This window comes from Pelophylax lessonae (genome assembly GCF_965119305.1).
Source record: "Pelophylax lessonae genome assembly, chromosome: 4".
NCBI lineage: Eukaryota > Metazoa > Chordata > Amphibia > Anura > Ranidae > Pelophylax > Pelophylax lessonae.
Window position 1 is genome coordinate 51,486,876 of NC_138771.1, and position 20,799 is coordinate 51,507,674.

Below are 20,799 nucleotides of genomic sequence, written 5' to 3' on the forward strand. Positions count from 1 at the left end.
CAATTTATTGGGCACAGTGCTGGGAGCTGACACCTTGCTGAGCGATGGAAGTGTTGTGTGATAGCAAATCATTGCAAAGCAAGAAATCTTATAAAAAAGGAACTGAGAATGAAATATATTACCACTCATTTCACAGCCAAAGAGCTCAAAACGTAGAGTGCAGGCTCTGTGACAAGCCAGGGGGTACACACGAATATACTGGGCACTGATGGGAGGACTGAAGATATTGGCCTTTCGCCCTTCATTGTCTCGATTTCCATGGAAAATCTAGAAGGAAAACAGATATCAGAGTCAGTCTGTAGTGCTATTTAGCTATAAGGGCCGGTTTACACAGGGCCACTGATAAGGGGGTACAGGCAGCCCTCCTGTACCGGGCCCAGGCAGCAGAGGGCCCGGCAGTGTGACTGTACATAAGGGTTGCCATTATCCTCCAATATCCCCTGTGACCTGTCACACCACTATTCTATTTTATATACAATACTTATACCTCGGTTATGCCATCAGCAGACCATATCTGAGCATTCTCCTGGTACATATATTAGACTTTTTCTTATATATTAATACACTTTTTTTTTTTTTCTTTCTTTCATCTAGCAGTGAGCCCAGACAGTGGGTGGGGGCTGCTGGATGTCTGTCTCTCTCCGGGGTTGCAAGGCGCTATATCACGCCTCTTCCTTCAGCCCCGTTCGTTTTTTTCTTCGGGCTGTGGGTAGGAAGCGCCCCGTTGCACATCGGTACCATGCACGCCTGCCCGGCTCGTGGCATCATTCGGCATCACAATGTGATGGCGGTCTTGGTCCATCTGGCGCTGATGGAGGTGGGGAAGTCAGTGCAGTTACAGCTCAACCAAGAAAACAAAAAGTGGCTGCAAAGGAAGACTTCACCACTGGCTTCCTCTGCTGGGCTCTGCAATAGAGGAGTCATCAGTCAGAGCCTGGCAGAGAAGTGAGCAGAGGAAGTTTTCTTTTGTGAGATCGTCTGAGCTGTCACTGCACTGGCATTCCCAGAGTCCACTCAGATGGGAAAAATCAGCAGACAAGAAAAGTGAGAGGGGGATAATTTTCCTACAGGATTCTAAATAGATCAGGTAGTCAAGTAAGGAGCACCAGTGCTGCCCTCCTCCACGACTGGCAGTGGCCCCAAACTGCCCCCACTAAGCACCAAGACCCCCCCCCCCCCACACACACTAATCACCAGGAGTCCCCATCTCCCCTCACTAAGCACCAGGACCCCCCATCTCTTCCCACTAATCACCAAGGCCCCCATCTCTCCCCACTAAGCACCAAGGCCCCCATCATCTCTCCCCACTAAGTACCAGGATCCCCCATCAATCCCCACCAAGCACAAGGCCTCACGTCTTTTCCCACCAAGCACCAGGACCCCCATCTCCCCCCACTAAGCTCCAGGACCCCCCATCTCTCCCCACCAAGCACCAGGACCCCCTATCTCTCCTCACCAAGCACCAGGACCCCCTATCTCTCCCCACCAAGCACCAGGACCCCCCATCTCTCCCAATAAAGCACCAGGACCCCCCATCTCTCCCAATAAAGCACCAGGACCCCCCATCTCTCCCAATAAAGCACCAGGACCCCCTCTCTCCCCACCAAGCACCAGGACCCCCTTTCTCTCCCCACCAAGCACCAGGACCCCCTCTCTCTCCCCACCAAGCACCAGGATCCCCTCTCTCTCCCCACCAAGCACCAGGATCCCCTCTCTCTCCCCACTAAGCACCAGGACCCCCCCCCCCCATCTTCCCCCACCAAGCACCAGGACCCCCATCTCCCCCCACCAAGCACCAGGACCCCCATCTTCCCCCACCAAGCACCAGGACCCCCATCTCCCCCCACCAAGCACCAGAACCCCCCCTCCCCCCACCAAGCACCAGGACCCCGCCATCTCTCCCCACTAAGCATTAAGACCCATCTCCCCTACTTGAGCACCAGTGCTCCCTTATGCCCTCCTTGAAGAAAAAGTAGAATTTTTTTAGGTAGGTATGCTGGGTTAGGGGCGGAGCTGGGGGGCCAATCAAGTAGGTTGTAGGGGGCCCCATGATTTCTAACAGGGGCCCTTGGTTCACACCACAGGAATGCAGTCCAGATGCATTTTGTTTTTTGCTGTAAAGTATTCCAGTTTGTTTTTGATGCATTTTGCCACGTCCAATGCAGTTCTTTGCAGAAAACAATGCAACATGTTCTACTTTTGTCGACTGTACTGAAATGCACTGCAATGGTGAACTATGCCATTGGAATCCATGTACCTATTGTATATGTTTTTTTTTTTTGATGAAGAAAAAAAAACAAACTGGACAGCATGTGGTGTGAACCGACCCTTAAAGCACAAAGATATCAGCTGCTGCCAACAGATTGGTCATAAGTGAAACATTAAAATGACCTAAACTATATCGTACTGCCAATTTTTCTTTTTTTGTTTTGCAAAGAGGCGTTAGAACCTCGTTTTATGGTCCCTGTGCCCCTCTGAGGTAGTTCTAGAAAGACTCGCCCTCTTTATTTGACCCTGGTCTCTGGAACAGAAAGTGAAAATCCAAAACTGCACATTGACACCAGAAAAATAGAGGGAAATCTTCTAATGGGGAGGTTTGCTCTCGTGACAAGTGAGCAATAGGAGATTTCCTCTCACTTGTCATGTCTAGAGCAGTGGTCTCCAAACTGCAGCCTGGGGGCCGAATGTGGCCCTTTGCTCGTCTTTTTCTGGACCTTGGGGCACTATGCCTCCCACTGACACCAACGATGGGGCACTATTCCTCCCACTGACACCAACGATGGGGCACTATTCCTCCCACTGACACCAACGATGGGGCACTATTCCTCCCACTGACACCAATGATGGGGCACTATTCTTTCCATTGACCCCAAAGATGGTGCACTATTCCTTCCACTGACACCAACCATGGGGCACTATTCCTCCCACTGACACCAACAAAGGGGCACTATTCTTTCCATTGACACCAAAGATGGGGCGCTATTCTTTCCATTGACACCAAAGATGGGGCGCTATTCTTTCCATTGACACCAAAGATGGGGCGCTATGCTTTCCATTGACACCAACGATGGGGCACTATTCCTCCCATGGACACCAACGATGGGGCACTATTCCTCCCATGGACACCAACGATGGGGCACTATTCCTACCACGGACACCAGCGATGGGGCACTATTCCTACCATGGACACCAACGATGGGGCACTATTCCTACCACGGACACCAACTATGGGGCACTATTCCTACCAAGGACACCAACGATGGGGCACTATTCCTACCACGGACACCAACGATGGGACATCATTCCTCCCACTGACACCAACTATGGGGCACTATTCCTCCCACTGACACCAATGATGGGGCACTATTCATCCCACTGACACCAATGATGGGGCACTATTCATCCCACTGACACCAATGATGGGGCACTATTCTTCCCACTGACATCAACGATGGAGAACTAATAATCCACTAATACCAAAGATGAGACATTGTTTACTCCCACTAGCCACAGACCGCCCCCCCCCCCCCTTAAGGTTTGAAGCACAATAAATCGGCACTTTGTTTAGAAAGTCTGGAGACCCCTGGTCTAGAAAATGGAAAGTGATAAGCACAGAGGGCAAAAGAAAATCTAATGAGGATTTTAACCATTCACTCTGTCCGAAATAGAAAATCTAAAAAAAAAAAAAAAAAATGCATTAGATACACTAAAAAAAAGAGGGTTGGATTTTTGTACGTATTTTTTGGAGTTCATTGAGGAAAACAAGTTTCAAAGACAACTGGGAGTATACTGCTGCCTACAAGAGGATTTGGACACTGACAAAAAGACAGTGGCCAGCTTGGTATAACCCGTCCCACTTGCAGCATGCCTCCATTAATGAAAGTAGTACTAAGAGCAATGTCCCGCAGAAAAGGATGGGACCTGTGACCCTCAATGAACTACAAGAAATGGATTTCACAAAGTACAAAAATCATGTTTTCTTTCTCATTCATTGATAGACACAGGATTCAGAGGCACTTGGGATGTCCAAAAAGCACTGCAAATGAGGGGAACAATAATAACAGAATAGCAAACCATAACAGAACTGTGGGCCTTATGTAGCACAAAAACCTATCTAAAGGACTTTACGCCCAAAACTGGTATCAGAGGAGTCCTGAACATCCACCTGATAGAAGTTAGGAAACTGAACAGAAGAAGGGATGACTCCAATACTGGAAAACCATTGTCTGATGCCGAAAAGCCAAAGAGGAACTTACGGCTCAAGGAGAAAGTGCTTTGACAGGGAAAGGTACTGTAGACCCAGATGCTTAAGACCATAAACGTGAATCAAGAACTGTCTAAGCCACAGAGAAATAGTGGAGCTTGAAGCTGGTCCCCAGGGGAACATCAGAGGCCAAGATCTGAAGTGCTGGGGCCCACAGCAAATCAAAGGAAGAACTGATGCTCTGGAAGAATAGGGAAATGCAAGTACAGTATACACTGTTGATGTCTACAGAGGCCAGAAAGTCTCACTGATTTAGATGGGCTATGACAGACTTGGTGGATTACATTATTAGATTATTACAGGTGCTTATATAGCACTGTAAATTTACACATATATTTTAATAAATCTAATAGGGAGCTTACCTGTTGCCAACATCGCTTTATACCAGTGGTCTCCAAACTGTGGCCCGGGGGCTTGATGTGGCCCTTGGTTTGCCTTTATCTGGCCCTTGGGGCACTAGTCCTCCCACTGACACCAACAATGGGGCATAATTCCTACCACTGAAACAAAAATGGGGCAATACTCCTCCCCTTGGTATCAAAGATGGGGCACTGTTTACTCCCACGGATGCCAGGACAATTTCTACTCCCGCTGACTACAGTCCCGCCTTCCTAAAGTCTGAAGAACAGTAAACCGGCCATTTGTTTAGAAAGCTTGGAGACCCCTGCTCTATACTATACAAACAGAAACGTATACACCCTAAAAAAAATGGGACTTTAAAAAGGCAAAAAAAGAAAAAAGTGTGAACCAAATAAAAAAACTATTACAATCTTTATTACTAATTCCTCCTGTATTGAATTGTATTGTAACTGTAATGTCTTCCCTCATATTGTAAAGCGCTGCGCAAACTGTTGGTGCTATATAAATCCTGTATAATAATAATAATAATTAGTACAAACAGTATAAAACCTCTTAAGAAACAATGTGACTAATGAATGGCTGTTTGTATATAAATCACATAGCCAGTGCGATTTACAACATATTAACCCTACATCTATCGTCAGCGATTGGATATTTAACATGGCCTTTACCACAATCACCACTTACATGTATGCTGCGGCTTTATCAGACCATGGCCGGCTTACTATAAGAGGCTTTGTGGATGGTCTGCTATAATTCATTCCTTATATTTAAAGCGGAGTTCCAGCCTTTTCTGTGTTTATTAAAAGTCAGCAGCTACAAAAAGTGTAGCTGCTGACTTTTAATAAACACACACTCACCTGTCCCCCGGTCCAGCGAGGCGGCCGCCCGAAGCCTCGATCCTCTCCCTCTGGTCTCGGCGGCGCCGGCATCACTGGTGTGGGCACCCGGCTGTGACAGTTTGCGGCTCCACAGCCGGGTACGCACTTGCGCATACGCGATTTGCGATGTGCGTCTTGATTGGCCGGCAATCTTCTGGGACCTCTGACATGTCCCAGAAGATTGCAGGGAGGGAGGGGGAGAGAAGAACTTCCGCTCAGGGCGCCGCGGCGCTCCGAGCGGAAGTGGGAGCGGGTACCTGTCAAAACTAGGTACCCGCTCCCCCCCACAAAAAATGACATGCCAAATGTGGCATGTCAGGGGGTTAGGACTACTTAAAGCGGAAGTTCCACTTTTGGGTGGAACTCCGCTTTAACGTGAGAACGTATGAATATTAACAACCCTCAGTAATCATTCCAAGAGTGAACAAATCGCAATATATTTCTTAATACCACAATTTCCCCTTGCTGCTGTCGGTTTTAATGTGTCTGGAGGACCCTAGTGGCTCACAGGTTGGGGTCTCCTCTCTGGTGACCCCTGGGTGGTGATTGGTGATAAGTGACAACGCATAGGATTTTAAACCATTGTCAACCACAGCTGTTCATACACTTTCACCTTTACCATGGAGTTCACATTCCTACATGCTTTACACCCCTTAAAAGGGAAAATAATTTAAAACTCGAAAAGCGTTGAATGTTTCTGTCATGTTATATATCCAATCACTGACAATAGATGAAGGAGTAATATAATGTAATTCACACTGGTAATGTGAATTATGTACAAACAGCTATTAGTCACTGGTTATGCGATTTATATAAAAAACAACAGCCCTCTAACAGTTACATTGTTTAGCATGTTTTTACTGTTTTGTACTAATAAAAATTAATACATTTTTTTAATATGGTTCACACTTTTCTTTTTGTTGCCTTACAAGTCCCGTTTTTTGAGGGTGTATAGGTTTGTGTGCTTTACACATATATTGTACATTTACATCAGTCCATGCCCTTCAGCATAAGATCCCTAGCTTACATTCATACACAAATACTAGGGCCAGATTAGACAGGAGCCAATTAACCTACCAGCATGTCTTTGGAGTGTGGGAAGGAACTGGAGTACCTGGAGGAAACCCACACAGGGAGAACATGCAAACTCCATGCAGGTAGTGCCATGGTTGGGATTCGAACATGGTGCTGCTAGGCGGAAGTGCTAACCACCTTCCCACTCTGCTGCTCTGATTACATGCAGAGTTTTGAGCCCAAATCATTCCAGGGCCCTGGAATCATGGATGAGGTGAATGGCCCCTTTTGATTTGAGGACTGCGAAAAGGTTGAAGCTGAACCCCTAAAACTTTTCTGCAGTAAGAACTAGGGCAATAAACCCTTGATCCAAAAAATCTGCATGGGAATCTGCTAATCTGTGTGGAGACACAGGCAGCTTGGAAGGCACACAGTGGAGAGGGGGGTAGAGAGTGAAACTCTAGCTTGTAACCCCTGGAAGTGACCTACCGTACCCAGGCATCCAAGATGTTGTCCAATCTGGTGTCAGCAAACAACCCCTCCAATAGATTGCAAGCTGGAAAGACACCTTACATTACAGTGGGACTGCTATACGTGTGTCTGGAAACAACATGTTCCTTCATGGCAGAGACAATATAGCTAAAAGGTACTGGGTTATAAGCTTTGGGTATCTACTAACTGGGTGCTGGTAGCAGGTGTTTGGACAGCCAGAGAGGTCACTGGAAGCACACAGTAAAGGCCAACCTAGGAAACTTCCTGTGTCACTTGCAATAAGGAGCCGCAACGGGAAGAGGCTACAACATGTTTAAATGGTAGGAACAGGAGCTTGGAGACCACGCAACACTCCCCTAAAGTATGCAATTCACTTGATCATTCAGTATTAACCTTCCATGGTAAACAGATGATAAATATGCATAAGGTATCCCAACTATCCTAATAGTGAGGTAGCTCCCCATGCTTGGTCCATACAACCTATCCTCCCAGACTGGGTCACGCCAGATGCTGTGTCATGGATCAGGACCGAGATAGCGATACATTGCTAAAACTGTATATTCAGGTCTGTAAGGCACTTGTGCATAGCCTAGTAGCGACCACAACAACACCCCCCCCCCCCCCCACCCCCAGTCCAATCAGTCTGGGTACAGCCTCCAAAAGCTAGTATTGATGGTAATTGAGGACACGCTACACAGATCCAGATAGCTGCCCAAGCAGCATATAGGGGAATTTTGAAAGAAAAATGAAAAAAGAAGAACAATAAATGGGGGGGGGGGGCCTAGTATAAGCAGTTCAACTTTTCTCAGAAGAGAAAAAAAAAAAAAGACGAAAAAGAAACAAAATCCTCTTGTAGGCAACAGTATAACCCAATCACCCGAGTGTTCCTTAATCCAGAAAGAAACTCAAACCAACTATAATCATTAGAGGGCAGCTGTGTGTTAGAAGAGAACATTCAAAATGCATAAATGTTCCTCGTTTTCCAAATGTGCACATGCACATCTCAAGGTTATGTCAGCTTTGCCCTTTATCAGGTCGGGATACAATTTCCAAACCACTGCTATATATTCTGCTTGTGGAGTTGATTTACTAAAACTGGAGCGTGCAAAATCTGGTGCAGCTGCGCATGGTGGCCAATCAGCTTCATCATTTCAGCTTGTTCAATTAAGCTTTGACAAAAAAAAAAAACTGGAAGCCGATAGGTTTCTTTGCACAGTTGCACCAGACTTTGCACTCTCCAATTTTAGTAAACCAACCCCTGTATTTCTAGATTAGCCATATTTCAGGCACAGCATCACCCAGCTCCTACCTGGTCTTTATCCTGACCCTCACTCTTGTGGAAGGTGAACTCCTGTCCATCAACACTGTAGGCCACCTTAAATTGTTTTATGTACTCAGCCTTTCCCATCCGGCTGGCTCCCTGGGTGATGATTCCAGACACACGCAGTTGCCTCAACAAATTCACCTGCATAGGAAAGAAGACATTGAGAGTGTCACATGGCACAGTTCATAATCACTGCAGTCTGTAGGTGCTCATATCACACCTTTGCTAGTACCACCCATTTTTTGTTTTACTGGTCCAAACCAGGCTTGGAATATATAAGTCAATGGAGAAACAAATCCATATTTAATTATTGCATTTGTTTTGCCTTATCTGTCTATTTGTGGTCATAATAAATTATTATTAAAGCGGTTGGACTGTTCACTTTGAGTAGCTACAGTCCTTCTATTGTTATATGGTCATGTATACATTATTGTATTTATCTATATGATGTATTCTATCCATTATGTGCAGTCTTTGATTTTGATTGTTTAGTTTTTGTACCGTCCAAATCATTCATCTAGCATATTTCTATGCAGATGATTTTTATATTTTCACTAATAAAATTCCTATATTTTTAACTCTTTAGTGAATACTTTATGTGTATTGGTACCGTTAAAGTCCCACTTTTGGTTTCCCCAAGCCCTCATGCATCCCGCCTAGGCGGGTACTCTGTAATCTCAGAGTTATACTCTATAAAAGCGGTTATTAAAAAAAAAAAAAAAAATATATATATATATATATATATATATATATATATATATATATATATATATCTATATCTATATCTATATCTATATCTATATCTATATCTATTTATTAATAATAATAATAAAGATATATTAAAAAATAAAAACCATCTACAAAGGCCAGAACCTGTGACAAAAAGGCCCCAGACAAACAAACATGCTGAAAAATAATGGGATGTCCTGTAGTAACGGATATTTGAACCAGAATGCACTGTAAGATTAGGAAGAAGGGGGAAAAATAAGTCTGTGTCCTGCTAAAACCTTTTTATTTTTTTTAAAGATTTTAGGATACATTGTTTACTACAAACTGGGGCTCCATTAGATAGAATTCCTCGATCAATTTATTTTCCCCAGAAAAATATGTTGAAGGAATAAGAGCAGGAAAAAAAAAAAGTGTTTTTGCTGTTTTGCATGTCATTCTAAAAGGCATGCCTGTGATGCATTTGGGATGTGTTTGACTTGTATGTACAGCTGTGTTAAAAATAAGAGCAGGGTGTTTAATTGGCTTTTTTTCCCCCATACACGCAAAGGCATTGGGAACACTGCACAGTCTATTCCAAATCAAATAATGAAATATTTCTAATTTATTACTTTACAGAAAGTGAAGAAAAAGGAATATTAGGATTTTCCAAAAAATAGTGTCTGCATTTTTCTTTACAAACTCAAAAATGTACTGTAAAGACTGAAAAATGCTTGAAGATTTAGCTTTCCCGTGAATCGCTGAACCAATATTAAGTTGTATAACCACCATTTCTGAGAACGGCTTCACATCTGTGTTGTATGGAGCCGACCACTTTCTGGGCACCTGAGAACAGGTATTCCAGCCCAGGACGAGTGCACTACCCAGATAGCAAGGATAACTTGCAACTCATTTGTGGCAATGTTGAACTGTAAGACTCGGTTCACACTGGGGCGGCTTCAAAGTCGCCCGACTTTGAAGTCGCCCCGCACAGAGCGACTTCCGCATATCTTGCAAAAAAAAAAAAGTAAGAATAAAGGATCATGTTGATGAATGCCAATTGAATGGGGAGAAGAAGAGGGGGGGGGGGAACAGGGGAAAAAAAACCCCATTCCACCCCAACACTTACGTGACATACAGAGCCCATACAATTTCAGTGCCACATTCAGAACTATCACGCAAGTTTTGGGGTGGAATGGGTTTTTTTTCCCCCCGTTTTCCCCCCCCCTCTTCTTCTCCCCATTCAATTGGCATTCATCAACATGATCCTTTTTTCTTACTCATATTTTTCTTAGAATTTTACAAACATCTACTCCTGATGAAGTGGCAATGTGCGTCCACGAAACGCGTTGAGGTTATGATGTTTACCACACACCTAACTACCTAATTACTTGGAATTGTAACATTATATGATGTGAACATATTCAACATTGTACTACTTTCTGGAATCAGCATTGCTGTCTGTCAAAATTATGAATTTGGAGATGACTTACCAGCTTGTCATTACTTGTGCAATACATATTTATTTCATGTTGTTTTAACTGTAATATTTTACCCATTACCTTATGTATGTACCTATTCCCTATGTGGATATTTGTATGATTGATGACCTATATCATTAAATTGCTTTTCTTTGTTACTATGTTGTGGACCCACTTTCATATTCAATATAGCCATGGTATACACCCCAACCGTTTGTAAGCACTTCATATAAAGTCCCAATTGTCCCCTCTTTTTTACCCTTTTCCCCTATATTTAGGGATGCTAGGGCATCGGCTCTTTGTATTGTATTACTATGTTGTGGAATTGCCCACACATTATTCATTTTATTATATGTTACAAACCATGCCAATAGCCTTATTACATTTTATTTATACTCCCCTTCCCCCAATTTCTTCATGAATAGGGATGGAGGCACACAGCCTTAGTCGGGCGATGCCTCATCTAAAGTCCCAACTTTTTCTTTATTTGAACCTTTTTCGAAGTCGAAACAGCTTGAGTAGCTTCGATTAGAACGGTTCCATTGGACTGATGGAGCGTGACTTCTCTAACTCGCCTGACAAGTCGCCCCAGTATAAACGAACCTTGGTCTGTTAACTTGCTGCACATTTTCACTTGCAAGTTGTACATTTGTAGAGCACTTAAAGCACAAGTTCTAGTTTACATTTTTCCAATTTTTAGCAAATTTGCATTGCAAGTCTCTAGCAAGAGAAAAGTTGCAATGGTGAGTCTACAGCAAGAGCTCTGCAAGTCTACAGCATGAAAATTCAGCCACAGTGACCCCTGTGATGGGATGACTATTGTACAACCTGTACTTGCAGAATGTTTGCAATCGTGCGACAAACAATTGTGCAACAAAATTGTGAAGCCTGGCAAGTCTAGCAATAGCTTAGCAAGTCATTTTCAAATTTGCAGCACAATTGCTTGCTATCTGGGTACATTCTACAATTCCTCTGCATTTCTTGGTTTCTACTTTAGAAACAGTATTTTTGATGTCACTCCACAAGTTTTCTATTGGATAAGGTCTGGGGATTTGGCTGGCCACTCCGTAACGTTAATCGTGTTGGTCTGGAGCCAAGATGCTGCTCACCTACTGGTGTGTTTGGGGTAGTTGTCTTGTTGAAACACCCATTTCAAGAGAATAACCTCTTCGGCATCAGGCAACATGACCTCTTCAAATATTTTAATATATTCAAACTGATCCATGATCCCTGGTATGCGATAAATAGGCCCAACACCATTATACGAGAAACATCCCCATATCATAAAGCTTGCACCACCATGCTTCACTGTCTTCAAAGTGTACTGAATGTACACTGAGTGTACTGTGGCTTGAATTCAGTATTTGGGGGTCATCTGACAAACGGTCTGCGGCTCCTACACCCAAAAAGAACAATCTTGCAATCATCAGTCCACAAAATGTTGCGCCATTTCTCTTTAGGCCGGTCAATGTATTCTTTGGCAAATTGTAACCTCTTCAGGGCATCGTTTATTTCAACAATGGGACTTTGCAGGGACTTCTTGCCGATAGCTCGGCTTCACATAGGCATCTTCTAATTGTTCGAGTACTCACATGTCATTTTACACCTTCCTTCATCACCCTGGAGCTGATCATTGGCCATTTTGGCTATTCTTTGATCTATTTGAATGGTCGTTTTCCCTTTTCTTCCACGTCTTACTGGTTTTGGTTGCCATTTTAACCACTTAAGCCCCGGAGGATTTGGCTGCTCAAAGACCAGGGCCTATTTTGCGATTCGGCACTGCGTGATTTTAACGGACAATTGCGCGGTCGTGAGACGCTGTACCCAAATTAAATTGACGTCCTTTTTTCCCCCACAAACAGAGCTTTCTTTTGATGGTATTTGATCACCTGTGTGATTTTTACTTTTTGCGCTATAAACAAAAAAAGAGCGACAATTTTGAAAAAATAACAATATTTTTCACATTTTTTATATGAAATTCCCCCCAAAAAAATTTTAAAATCTAAATTTTTTAACATTTTAGGCCAATTTGTTTTCTGCTACATATTTTTGGTGAAAAAAGAATCACAATAAGCGTATTTTGATTGGTTTGCGCAAAAGTTATTGCATTTGCTAACTACGGAAAAGATTTTTTTTTTTTTTTTTTAACGAGTAATGGCGGCGATCTGCAATTTTTTTTGCGGGACTGCGACATTGTGGTGGACAGATCGGACCCTTGACTGACATTTTTGACACTTTTGGGGGTACCAGTGACATTACTACAGTAATCAGTGCTATATATATATATATATATACACTGTTACTGTAAAAATGACACTGCCAGGGAAGGGGTTAACTTTATTAGTGATCAAGGGGTTAAGTGTGTCCCTAGGGGCGTGATTCTACCTGTAAAGGGGCGTGGCTTTTGATGTAACCACAGAGACATGCGATCCTACATAGCAGGATCGTATGATCTCTACAGTTACACCAGGGAGAATGACAGGCGGCTTTGTTTACATTAGCCGCCTGCCTTTCTCCCTCTGCAGCGGGATATGATCGATCTTTGATCAGTTTTGCAGTTTAAAAAAAGCAGAAAATAAATGGAAGACAAATACAGTGTAAAGAGTCTCGCCTGCCCCCAATCTAAATTTGTCCCACACCAGTCGCTTTAAAATTGTGCACGCCCGTGCAAGGCCGGCAAACAATGTACACTTTACTATCCATAAGCGATGCTTTAACAGCCTTTACATGTTACCACTTTAGATTTACAGAGAACGTCTGGAGCTAAAATTACTGCCCATGATTGGACGTTCACAGCGATACTTCACATGTGTGGGACAATTGCTGTTTGCATGAGTGTGGGAACGACACAGCGTTCGCCTTTATGTGAGAGCATGGGAGGAGGGGGGCACTTTTGTTTTTTTATTTTAATTTTATTTATTTTTTATTTATTTTTTTACACTGTTCGTTTAATTTTTTTGTTTAATCCCTTTTATTGCTGTCACAAGGAATGTAAACATCCTTGTGACAGTAGCAGGCATGTGACAGGTACTCTTTATGGAGAGATCTAGAGATCTACAAGACCCCAAATCCCTTCTCTGCACTTAAAAGCATTAAAAATACCAAAATTGGTGTTTTTAAATGGTTTTGATTTTTTAAACCACTGTACTTATACTGCAGCAGGTCGGTTCTGTCCTGCGAAACAAAGTACCTGTCCGTCGTTTCGCATAACAGCTAGTGGGGGCATGGAGGTGCACCCACGTGCCCATTGGCCACAGGGGGAGCCAATTGGTGGGTGCTGCGAAACGCTATGTCTCGGGCACCTGCGATTGCTCCCTGTCAAGATAGAACGGTGGTCTGCCAATGTAAATACGACAGACCGCTGTTCTGTCAGTGATGAACACACTATTTAGGAACACAGGTCTCTGTGTTCATCTAGTGTACATGTCTCAAACCCAAGGCCCGCGGGCCGAATCCGTCCCTCCAGGCCATTTCATGGGGCCCTTGCACCTCTCCTGCAGCTGTGGCACCCCCCCCCCCCCCTCATCTCCGTTCCTACCTTGTTTCAGCAGTGGGCAGCAGAGAGGAGGATAGAACTACTCCACCAGATCCTGTGCTACTCCATGCAAAAGCTCTATTTGTGGGGGAAAAAGATGCAGCGGGAGGGGACTTTGCTTGTAATAGCAATCGAGCAGCTGGTTAGAGCCGACTGCCAAGGTTCTATCGACTAATGCCTCCCATCGAAAAATGCCTCAAACAAACTGCGCATGCGCAGTGTGTAACGTCACTCCAGCTGATATCCCGATCAGCTGGTGTGAGGAGGACACTGCAAATGCGCAGTTTGTCTGAGACATTATCCGACGAGAGACAAAGTGCGGAGGGTGTAGAATCTAAATGTCAGATTCTGCCTCGCTCTCGGCACGCAACGGAAAACTATTCTTATTAGGCGGATTATTCTTATTTGATATTCTTATTGAGCGGGTGGAAATTGCTGGAATATGGTTGTGAGTACAGAACACACAGTACAGAACATGTACACACAGCTCTGAGGGAAACAAATACAAGTATATCTGGACCGGATGTAAAGTGGCACTCTGGTGGGGACACTGGATGTAAAGTGGCACTCTGGTGGGGACACCGGATGTAAAGTGGCACTCTGGTGGGGACACCGGATGTAAAGTGGCACTCTGGTGGGGACACCGGATGTAAAGTGGCACTCTGGTGGGGACACCGGATGTAAAGTGGCACTCTGGTGGGGACACCGGATGTAAACACCCTGTGTGATATTTAAACACACTGTACTGTATACAATGTGCTGTGTGTGTTCTTTTAAAGCTTTGTGTGTTCTATTCAGCACAATGTTATATATAGCACAGTGTGTTATACATTGTACCATATATAAAACACAGTACACATTGAAGTCTGTATTCGCAGTGACCGCAACTGGACATAGGGAGGGGTTGGTGAAACGTCCAACTGATATCGCTGAGGCGGTGTGCCGGCTCACTCCAATTATTCATATAATTGTAGAAGTAAAAAGGTGACAGTCAGAAATTTCTGTTCTGCTAAGTGTTTAATAAAAAAAAACAACTTAAATGACATTTAATTTGAACGAAATTTAATTATTTTTCCTTTACGTTTACACGGATGATGGCGATTGGAGCTGGGGGCTCTGGAAGCTGTACACCCTGTCAGGAACCCGCTGAGAGTTGTAGTCCAGGTAAATATGGAGATTCTTGTCGATTTAAACTTGCAATTTTAACTTTTTTTATTTTCTTTGCATGCATTGATTAGCAGTCTTACACATGAATTTCTTTTGCAGGATCCATTGTGGGGATTATGAGGGATCTTGGTGATCATTTCAGGCCTAAGAAGGAATCTGCATTAGCCCCTGGAACCTGGCTTCAATATCATAAAGATGAGGATCCAACTCCCTATCACTGTCCCTCTATCACACTCTCTCTCACATTGTGTCTCTCTCTCAATCTCTGGGTGACAAAGTGGGAGAGAGAGTGACAGAGACAGTGGATTCACTGTGCCAGTAAGTGCATAACACTGTGCCTCCATTTCACTCACACTGTGTATCACAGAGAGTGTGTCAGTGAAAGGACACTGTGCGTGACACAAAGTGCGTCTGTTTCCCTTCCTCATAATCTCTGTGTAACTCACGCTCCATCATAATGTCTAAGCCACTCACTCTCACATTCCGTGAGACACAGTGACATAGAGAGTGACACTATTTGTACTACTCACCCTCTCTCAATCTCTGGGTCACTCCATCATACACTCCCAGTAAGACACAGACACTGACACTCATCCACTAATTCTTATGCGCAGAGAGCGAGGCTGAATCGGACATTTAGATTCTACACCCTCCACGCTCTCTGCGGTTTGCCTCCTGCCGGATAATGCTTCAGAGAAACTGCACATGTGCAGTGTCATCGCCACACCAGCTGATCGGGACATCAGCTGCAGTGACATTACGCACAGTTCATCGGATGCATTTTTCGACGGGAGGCATTATTCGACAGGACACCAGCTCTAAAAAAAACGGAATTTTTGTAAAATCTTACCTGTAAAATTCCTTTCTCTGAGTCCTCCGACAGTCGCCGCCTCTTCATATTCGTCACATATGGGGTATTAGACTTTGCTCCGAAGGAGTAGCTAGGCAACAGAATATGTTAACAATAAAGCTTTAACATATCCCACCCTCAAGGGGTGGTCCCCTCAGTCAATACCCTCCTACTTCCTGCAACCATATCTCAGTTTTAGTGGAATAGCAGTAGAGTATACATTCAAACCCCAAAAGAGGGGCGGGGGCGGCGACTGTCGGAGGACTCAGAGAAAGGAATTTTACAGGTAAGATTTTACAAAAATTCCGTTTTCTCTTACGTCCTCCGACAGTCGCCGCCTCTTCATATTCGTCACATATGGGGACGTCCCAAAGCAGTGCAAACATGAGGGGTGGGAAACGCATCCGCGCCGAAAGGCAACGCAGTCTCCACATCAAAGAAAGGAACCTTACCAAAGGAAGGAAACCAGCTGGGCAACAGCAAAAATAAGTGCTCAACAGGAGCAACAACCCAGGAAAAGACAAAAAACCAGGGGATACAAAACTTATCCCAACAGCCAGGAGTCCCCAACAAGGGACCCTAGGGAACAGCCGCACTAAGAACCTTGCGGCCAAAGGAAGCATCCGCCGATGCCTGAACATCTACTTTGTAGAATTTTGTGAAAGTGTGTACGGTCGACCAAGTCGCCGCCTTACACACCTGGGCTACAGAAGCCCCATGACGACAGGCCCAAGACGTACTCAGAGATCTAGTAGAGTGCGCCTTCACAGGCACAGGGGGAACCTTCCCCTGCAAGGCATAGGCCTGTTCAATGGTCTGCCTGATCCATTTGGCAATGGTAGAGGCGGAAGCCGCCATGCCCTTCCGAGGACCCTCTGGAAGAACAAACAAGGAGTCCGTCTTTCGAAAAGACTCAGTCGATTTAAGGTAAACCCTAATCGCCCGAACAACATCCAGAGAATGTAGTCTCACCTCCTTTGGATGTTTAGGCTTCGTGCACAACGAAGGCAAAACAATATCCTCGTTAAGATGGAATTCCGAAACTCGTTTCGGCAGAAAAGAAGGATTAGGTCGCAAGACCACCTTATCCAAATGAACAACCTCACATGGCGTGGGGAACCCGCACAGGCGAACAAGCCGCTGCACATGAGGCAGGGAGAGTCGCAATTCAAGACGCACACAATGGCGGTTCAGAAACCGCACAGCGTCCGGTGAGGTAGCCACCTCACCAATCATCCCTGCACCGAACAGGGATGGGTCGTTCACCGTGCCAGGAGCGTTACCTGGCTGAACGCTCGATGGCAGACTGGGAAGCCACTGACCCACGACCTGCGACCAGGGGGATCAGCCCGAGACCCAGTCCGCATGATCCTCTTCGTCCGAAGAACTAACTAATGCTGACAAAAATAACAGCTAAGTAAAGGTAGAGAGAAAACTCAAACAAAATATCAAAAAGAAGAAAGAGTCTGGGACAAAAAGTCCCAGCACAGAGAGAGCCAGCCACTCCTGACAAGCTAGACATTAAAACTGGGATATGGTTGCAGGAAGTAGGAGGGTATTGACTGAGGGGACCACCCCTTGAGGGTGGGATATGTTAAAGCTTTATTGTTAACATATTCTGTTGCCTAGCTACTCCTTCGGAGCAAAGTCTAATACCCCATATGTGACGAATATGAAGAGGCGGCGACTGTCGGAGGACGTAAGAGAAACTATACCTGGGTGATGCCTGCAGTTACAGGCATCATCCCCGTACAGACGCCGCCCCCCCCCCCACACACACACACCCACCCATGTTAAACAGCATGGATTGACAAACCTCTCCTGATCGCTATAGTATTCTAACAGCCTAAGAGTACCTGAACATTGGCGGCAGCCGATTCCTTGGATTTTCTGATCGAAAGATGTAGGGCGGGAGGAGACTCAAGACTCAAATTTCAGCCGGTTCATCAGTTATCAGATGACATTTAATCCATGTATGGCCAGCTTAACATATTAGGATCAAAGCGGTTTCAAAACAAAGATCAAGAAGGAATATGAAGTCTGCGACCATAGGGTCCAGACACACAGCCTTCAAAAATGGGATGCCCTGCGGTCACTGTAATCTTATGGGCCAGGAGTCCACTGAGCTAGGTGCGTCATATCACGGTATGCTGGCATAGTGAACAAACCGTGCATCACTGTTTTTCTATTCAGGCAGGAAAATAGGAAAAGGGAAAAATCGGATTTTTGTAAGATCTTACCTTAAAATCCTTTTCTCTTAAGCTCATTGACAGACGTAGTCTTCTTGATTCTCAAGAGCTGGGTTATGTTGTCTCCGCAGGAGTAGGACTAGGCAGAAAGACAAAACGTTCTGGCTCCACCTTAGGGGCAGTCCCTGAGGGCATATCCTCCCTCTCTCTGCTACAGGGAATCAGTTCTGTTCTAAAGCAGTAACAGAGAATTTAACCCAACCCAACTCAATGATAGAGGGGCGGGTACTACGTCTGTCAATGAGCTTAAGAGAAAAGGATTTTACGGTAAGATCTTACAAAAATCCGATTTTCTCTATCGCTCATTGACAGACGTAGTCTTCTTGATTCTCAAGAGCTGGGACATCCAGAAGCAGTGCCACAAATGAGGGGTGGGATTGACAAAAATCAAAATCCAATCTAGAAGGCCCAACCGGTGCCAAACTAGAAGTTTTAAAGGCTCATTATAAACAAAGAATGAGACTCAAAAGAAAAATTTCCAACGGAAAAAAACCCTCGAGGCAGACCACTGGTCTCCTCAAATGGCGGCCTGCAAAACCTTGCGGCCAAACACGGCATCAGATGATGCCATTACATCAACTTTATAATGTTTTGTAAAGGTATGCACCGACGACCAGGTAGCCGCCTTGCACACCTGGACCACTGACGCCTGATGGCGAAAGGCCCATGACGCACTAAGCGCCACTTTGACTAGACAGAAAAAAACTGATTCCCTGTAGCAGAGAGAGGGAGGATATACCCTCAGGGACTGCCCCTAAGGTGGAGCCAGAACGTTTTGTCTTTCTGCCTAGTCCTACTCCTGCGGAGACAACATAACCCAGCTCTTGAGAATCAAGAAGACTACGTCTGTCAATGAGCGATAGAGAAATTGAATCTGAATTTAGCACATGTAAGAACAAACCTGCTATTTTTCTTAACTGTCGTATACCTGAATCCAGGGGTGCTTGTCATAGCTATTAGCAGTCCACGCATTAACCATGCCTTTATTGTTGAGACGAGCAAGGTTAGGTCCCCATCTCTGTAGGCCCAGGAAACCATGATACAAGGAAGAGGATGTAATCTGGGCATCAGCTATCGCTCCACCCTCCATTCCGAGAGCATTGGCACATCCTGGACAAACACATATGAAATGCATTAATAATCATGAACAGGATTCACAAGTTAAAGTGGAACTTCACACTTTCGCGCAACACTGACTACTTTTAATATTTATGCTGCTAGCATTAGTAAATAGATAGAAAGGTATGTCATATTTACTTGTTTTAACTACTTTACCCTGCTTTTTTCTGACACTCTTGTTTACATGTAAAAATCTGTATTTGCTAATAAATTAGTTACAACCCCTAAACATTATATATATATAAATATATATAAAAAAAAATATATATATATATATATATATATATATATATATATATATATATATATATATATATATATATATATATATATTTTTTTTTTTAAGGAGGAGGCCCTAGAGAATAAATTGGTGGGCTTTGCAATTTCTTATGTTACACGGTATTTGCGCAGCAGTTTTTCAAATCAGTTTTTTTCCCCAAAAAAATTGCGAGTTTTGACTTACCGTAAAATCTTTTTCTCTGAAAGTCCTTGACAGACGCAGCTCCATATTCTTCTTAACCATTGGGTTATGCTGCCCCTTACAGGAGTAGGACACTAGGCAGGAAAAAAAAAAAACTTTACCACGCCTATGGGGCAGTCCCTGCAGGCATACACCCACTCTGCTATAGGAATCAGTTTTGTTGCAAGCAGTGTTAGAGGAAAAAACCCCAACCCACTCAGAAGTAGAGGGGAGGGTGCTGCGTCTGTCAATGAACTTTAGAGAAAAGGATTTTACAGGAAGTCAAAAATCCAGTTTTTGCTATCATTCATTGACAGAAGCAGCTCCATATTTTTCTTAATCATTGGGATGCCCCAAAGCAGTATTTGCATGAGGGGTGGGAAAAGCAACGCAGAGAAAAAATGTAGTTCCTCAAAGGCTAAACTTAGCCAACCAGTTACCATAGAGCTCAACCAGGAACAACTGGAGTTCACCTAGAAACACATACACCCTCACAGAGAAAATGTTCTCTTTTAAACAGCAGCCTGCAAAACTTTGTGGCCAAAAGAAGCATCCGAGGATGCCAACACATCTACTTTGTATAATTTTTTGAACGTATGCAGACGACAAAGTTGCCGCCTTGCAAACTTGCATTACTGAAGCCTGATGGCGAAAAGCCCAGGAAGCACTCAGCGCTCTGGTAGAATGCGCCTTCACAGGGTAAGGAGGAACCTGACCCTTCAGGAAATAAGCCTGTACTACTGTCTGCCTGATCCATCTGGATATGGTCGCAGCAGACGCAGCCAATCCCTTTCGAGGTCTTTCCCTGAGGACAAAAAGAGAATCTGATTTCCTGAAAGATTCAGCAGCCGCCAGGTAAACCCTAATTGCCCGAACCACATCCAAAGAATGCAAGGCA

The 20,799-nt window shown here is 44.3% G+C and overlaps 1 protein-coding gene across 2 annotated transcripts in view; it reads right to left on the bottom strand.

Moving 5' to 3' along the window:
* Positions 1–20,799, bottom strand: part of MFGE8 (milk fat globule EGF and factor V/VIII domain containing) — a 184,425-nt gene that overhangs the window by 53,291 nt on the left and 110,335 nt on the right. For both annotated transcript variants that reach the window (XM_082254014.1, XM_082254013.1), the window contains exons 5-7: positions 19,251–19,432; positions 8,321–8,476; positions 123–267 (exon numbers count right to left, since the gene is read on the bottom strand). In XM_082254014.1, the coding sequence (XP_082110140.1) occupies positions 123–267; positions 8,321–8,476; positions 19,251–19,432 (483 nt within the window). The remainder of the gene's footprint in view (positions 1–122; positions 268–8,320; positions 8,477–19,250; positions 19,433–20,799) is intronic.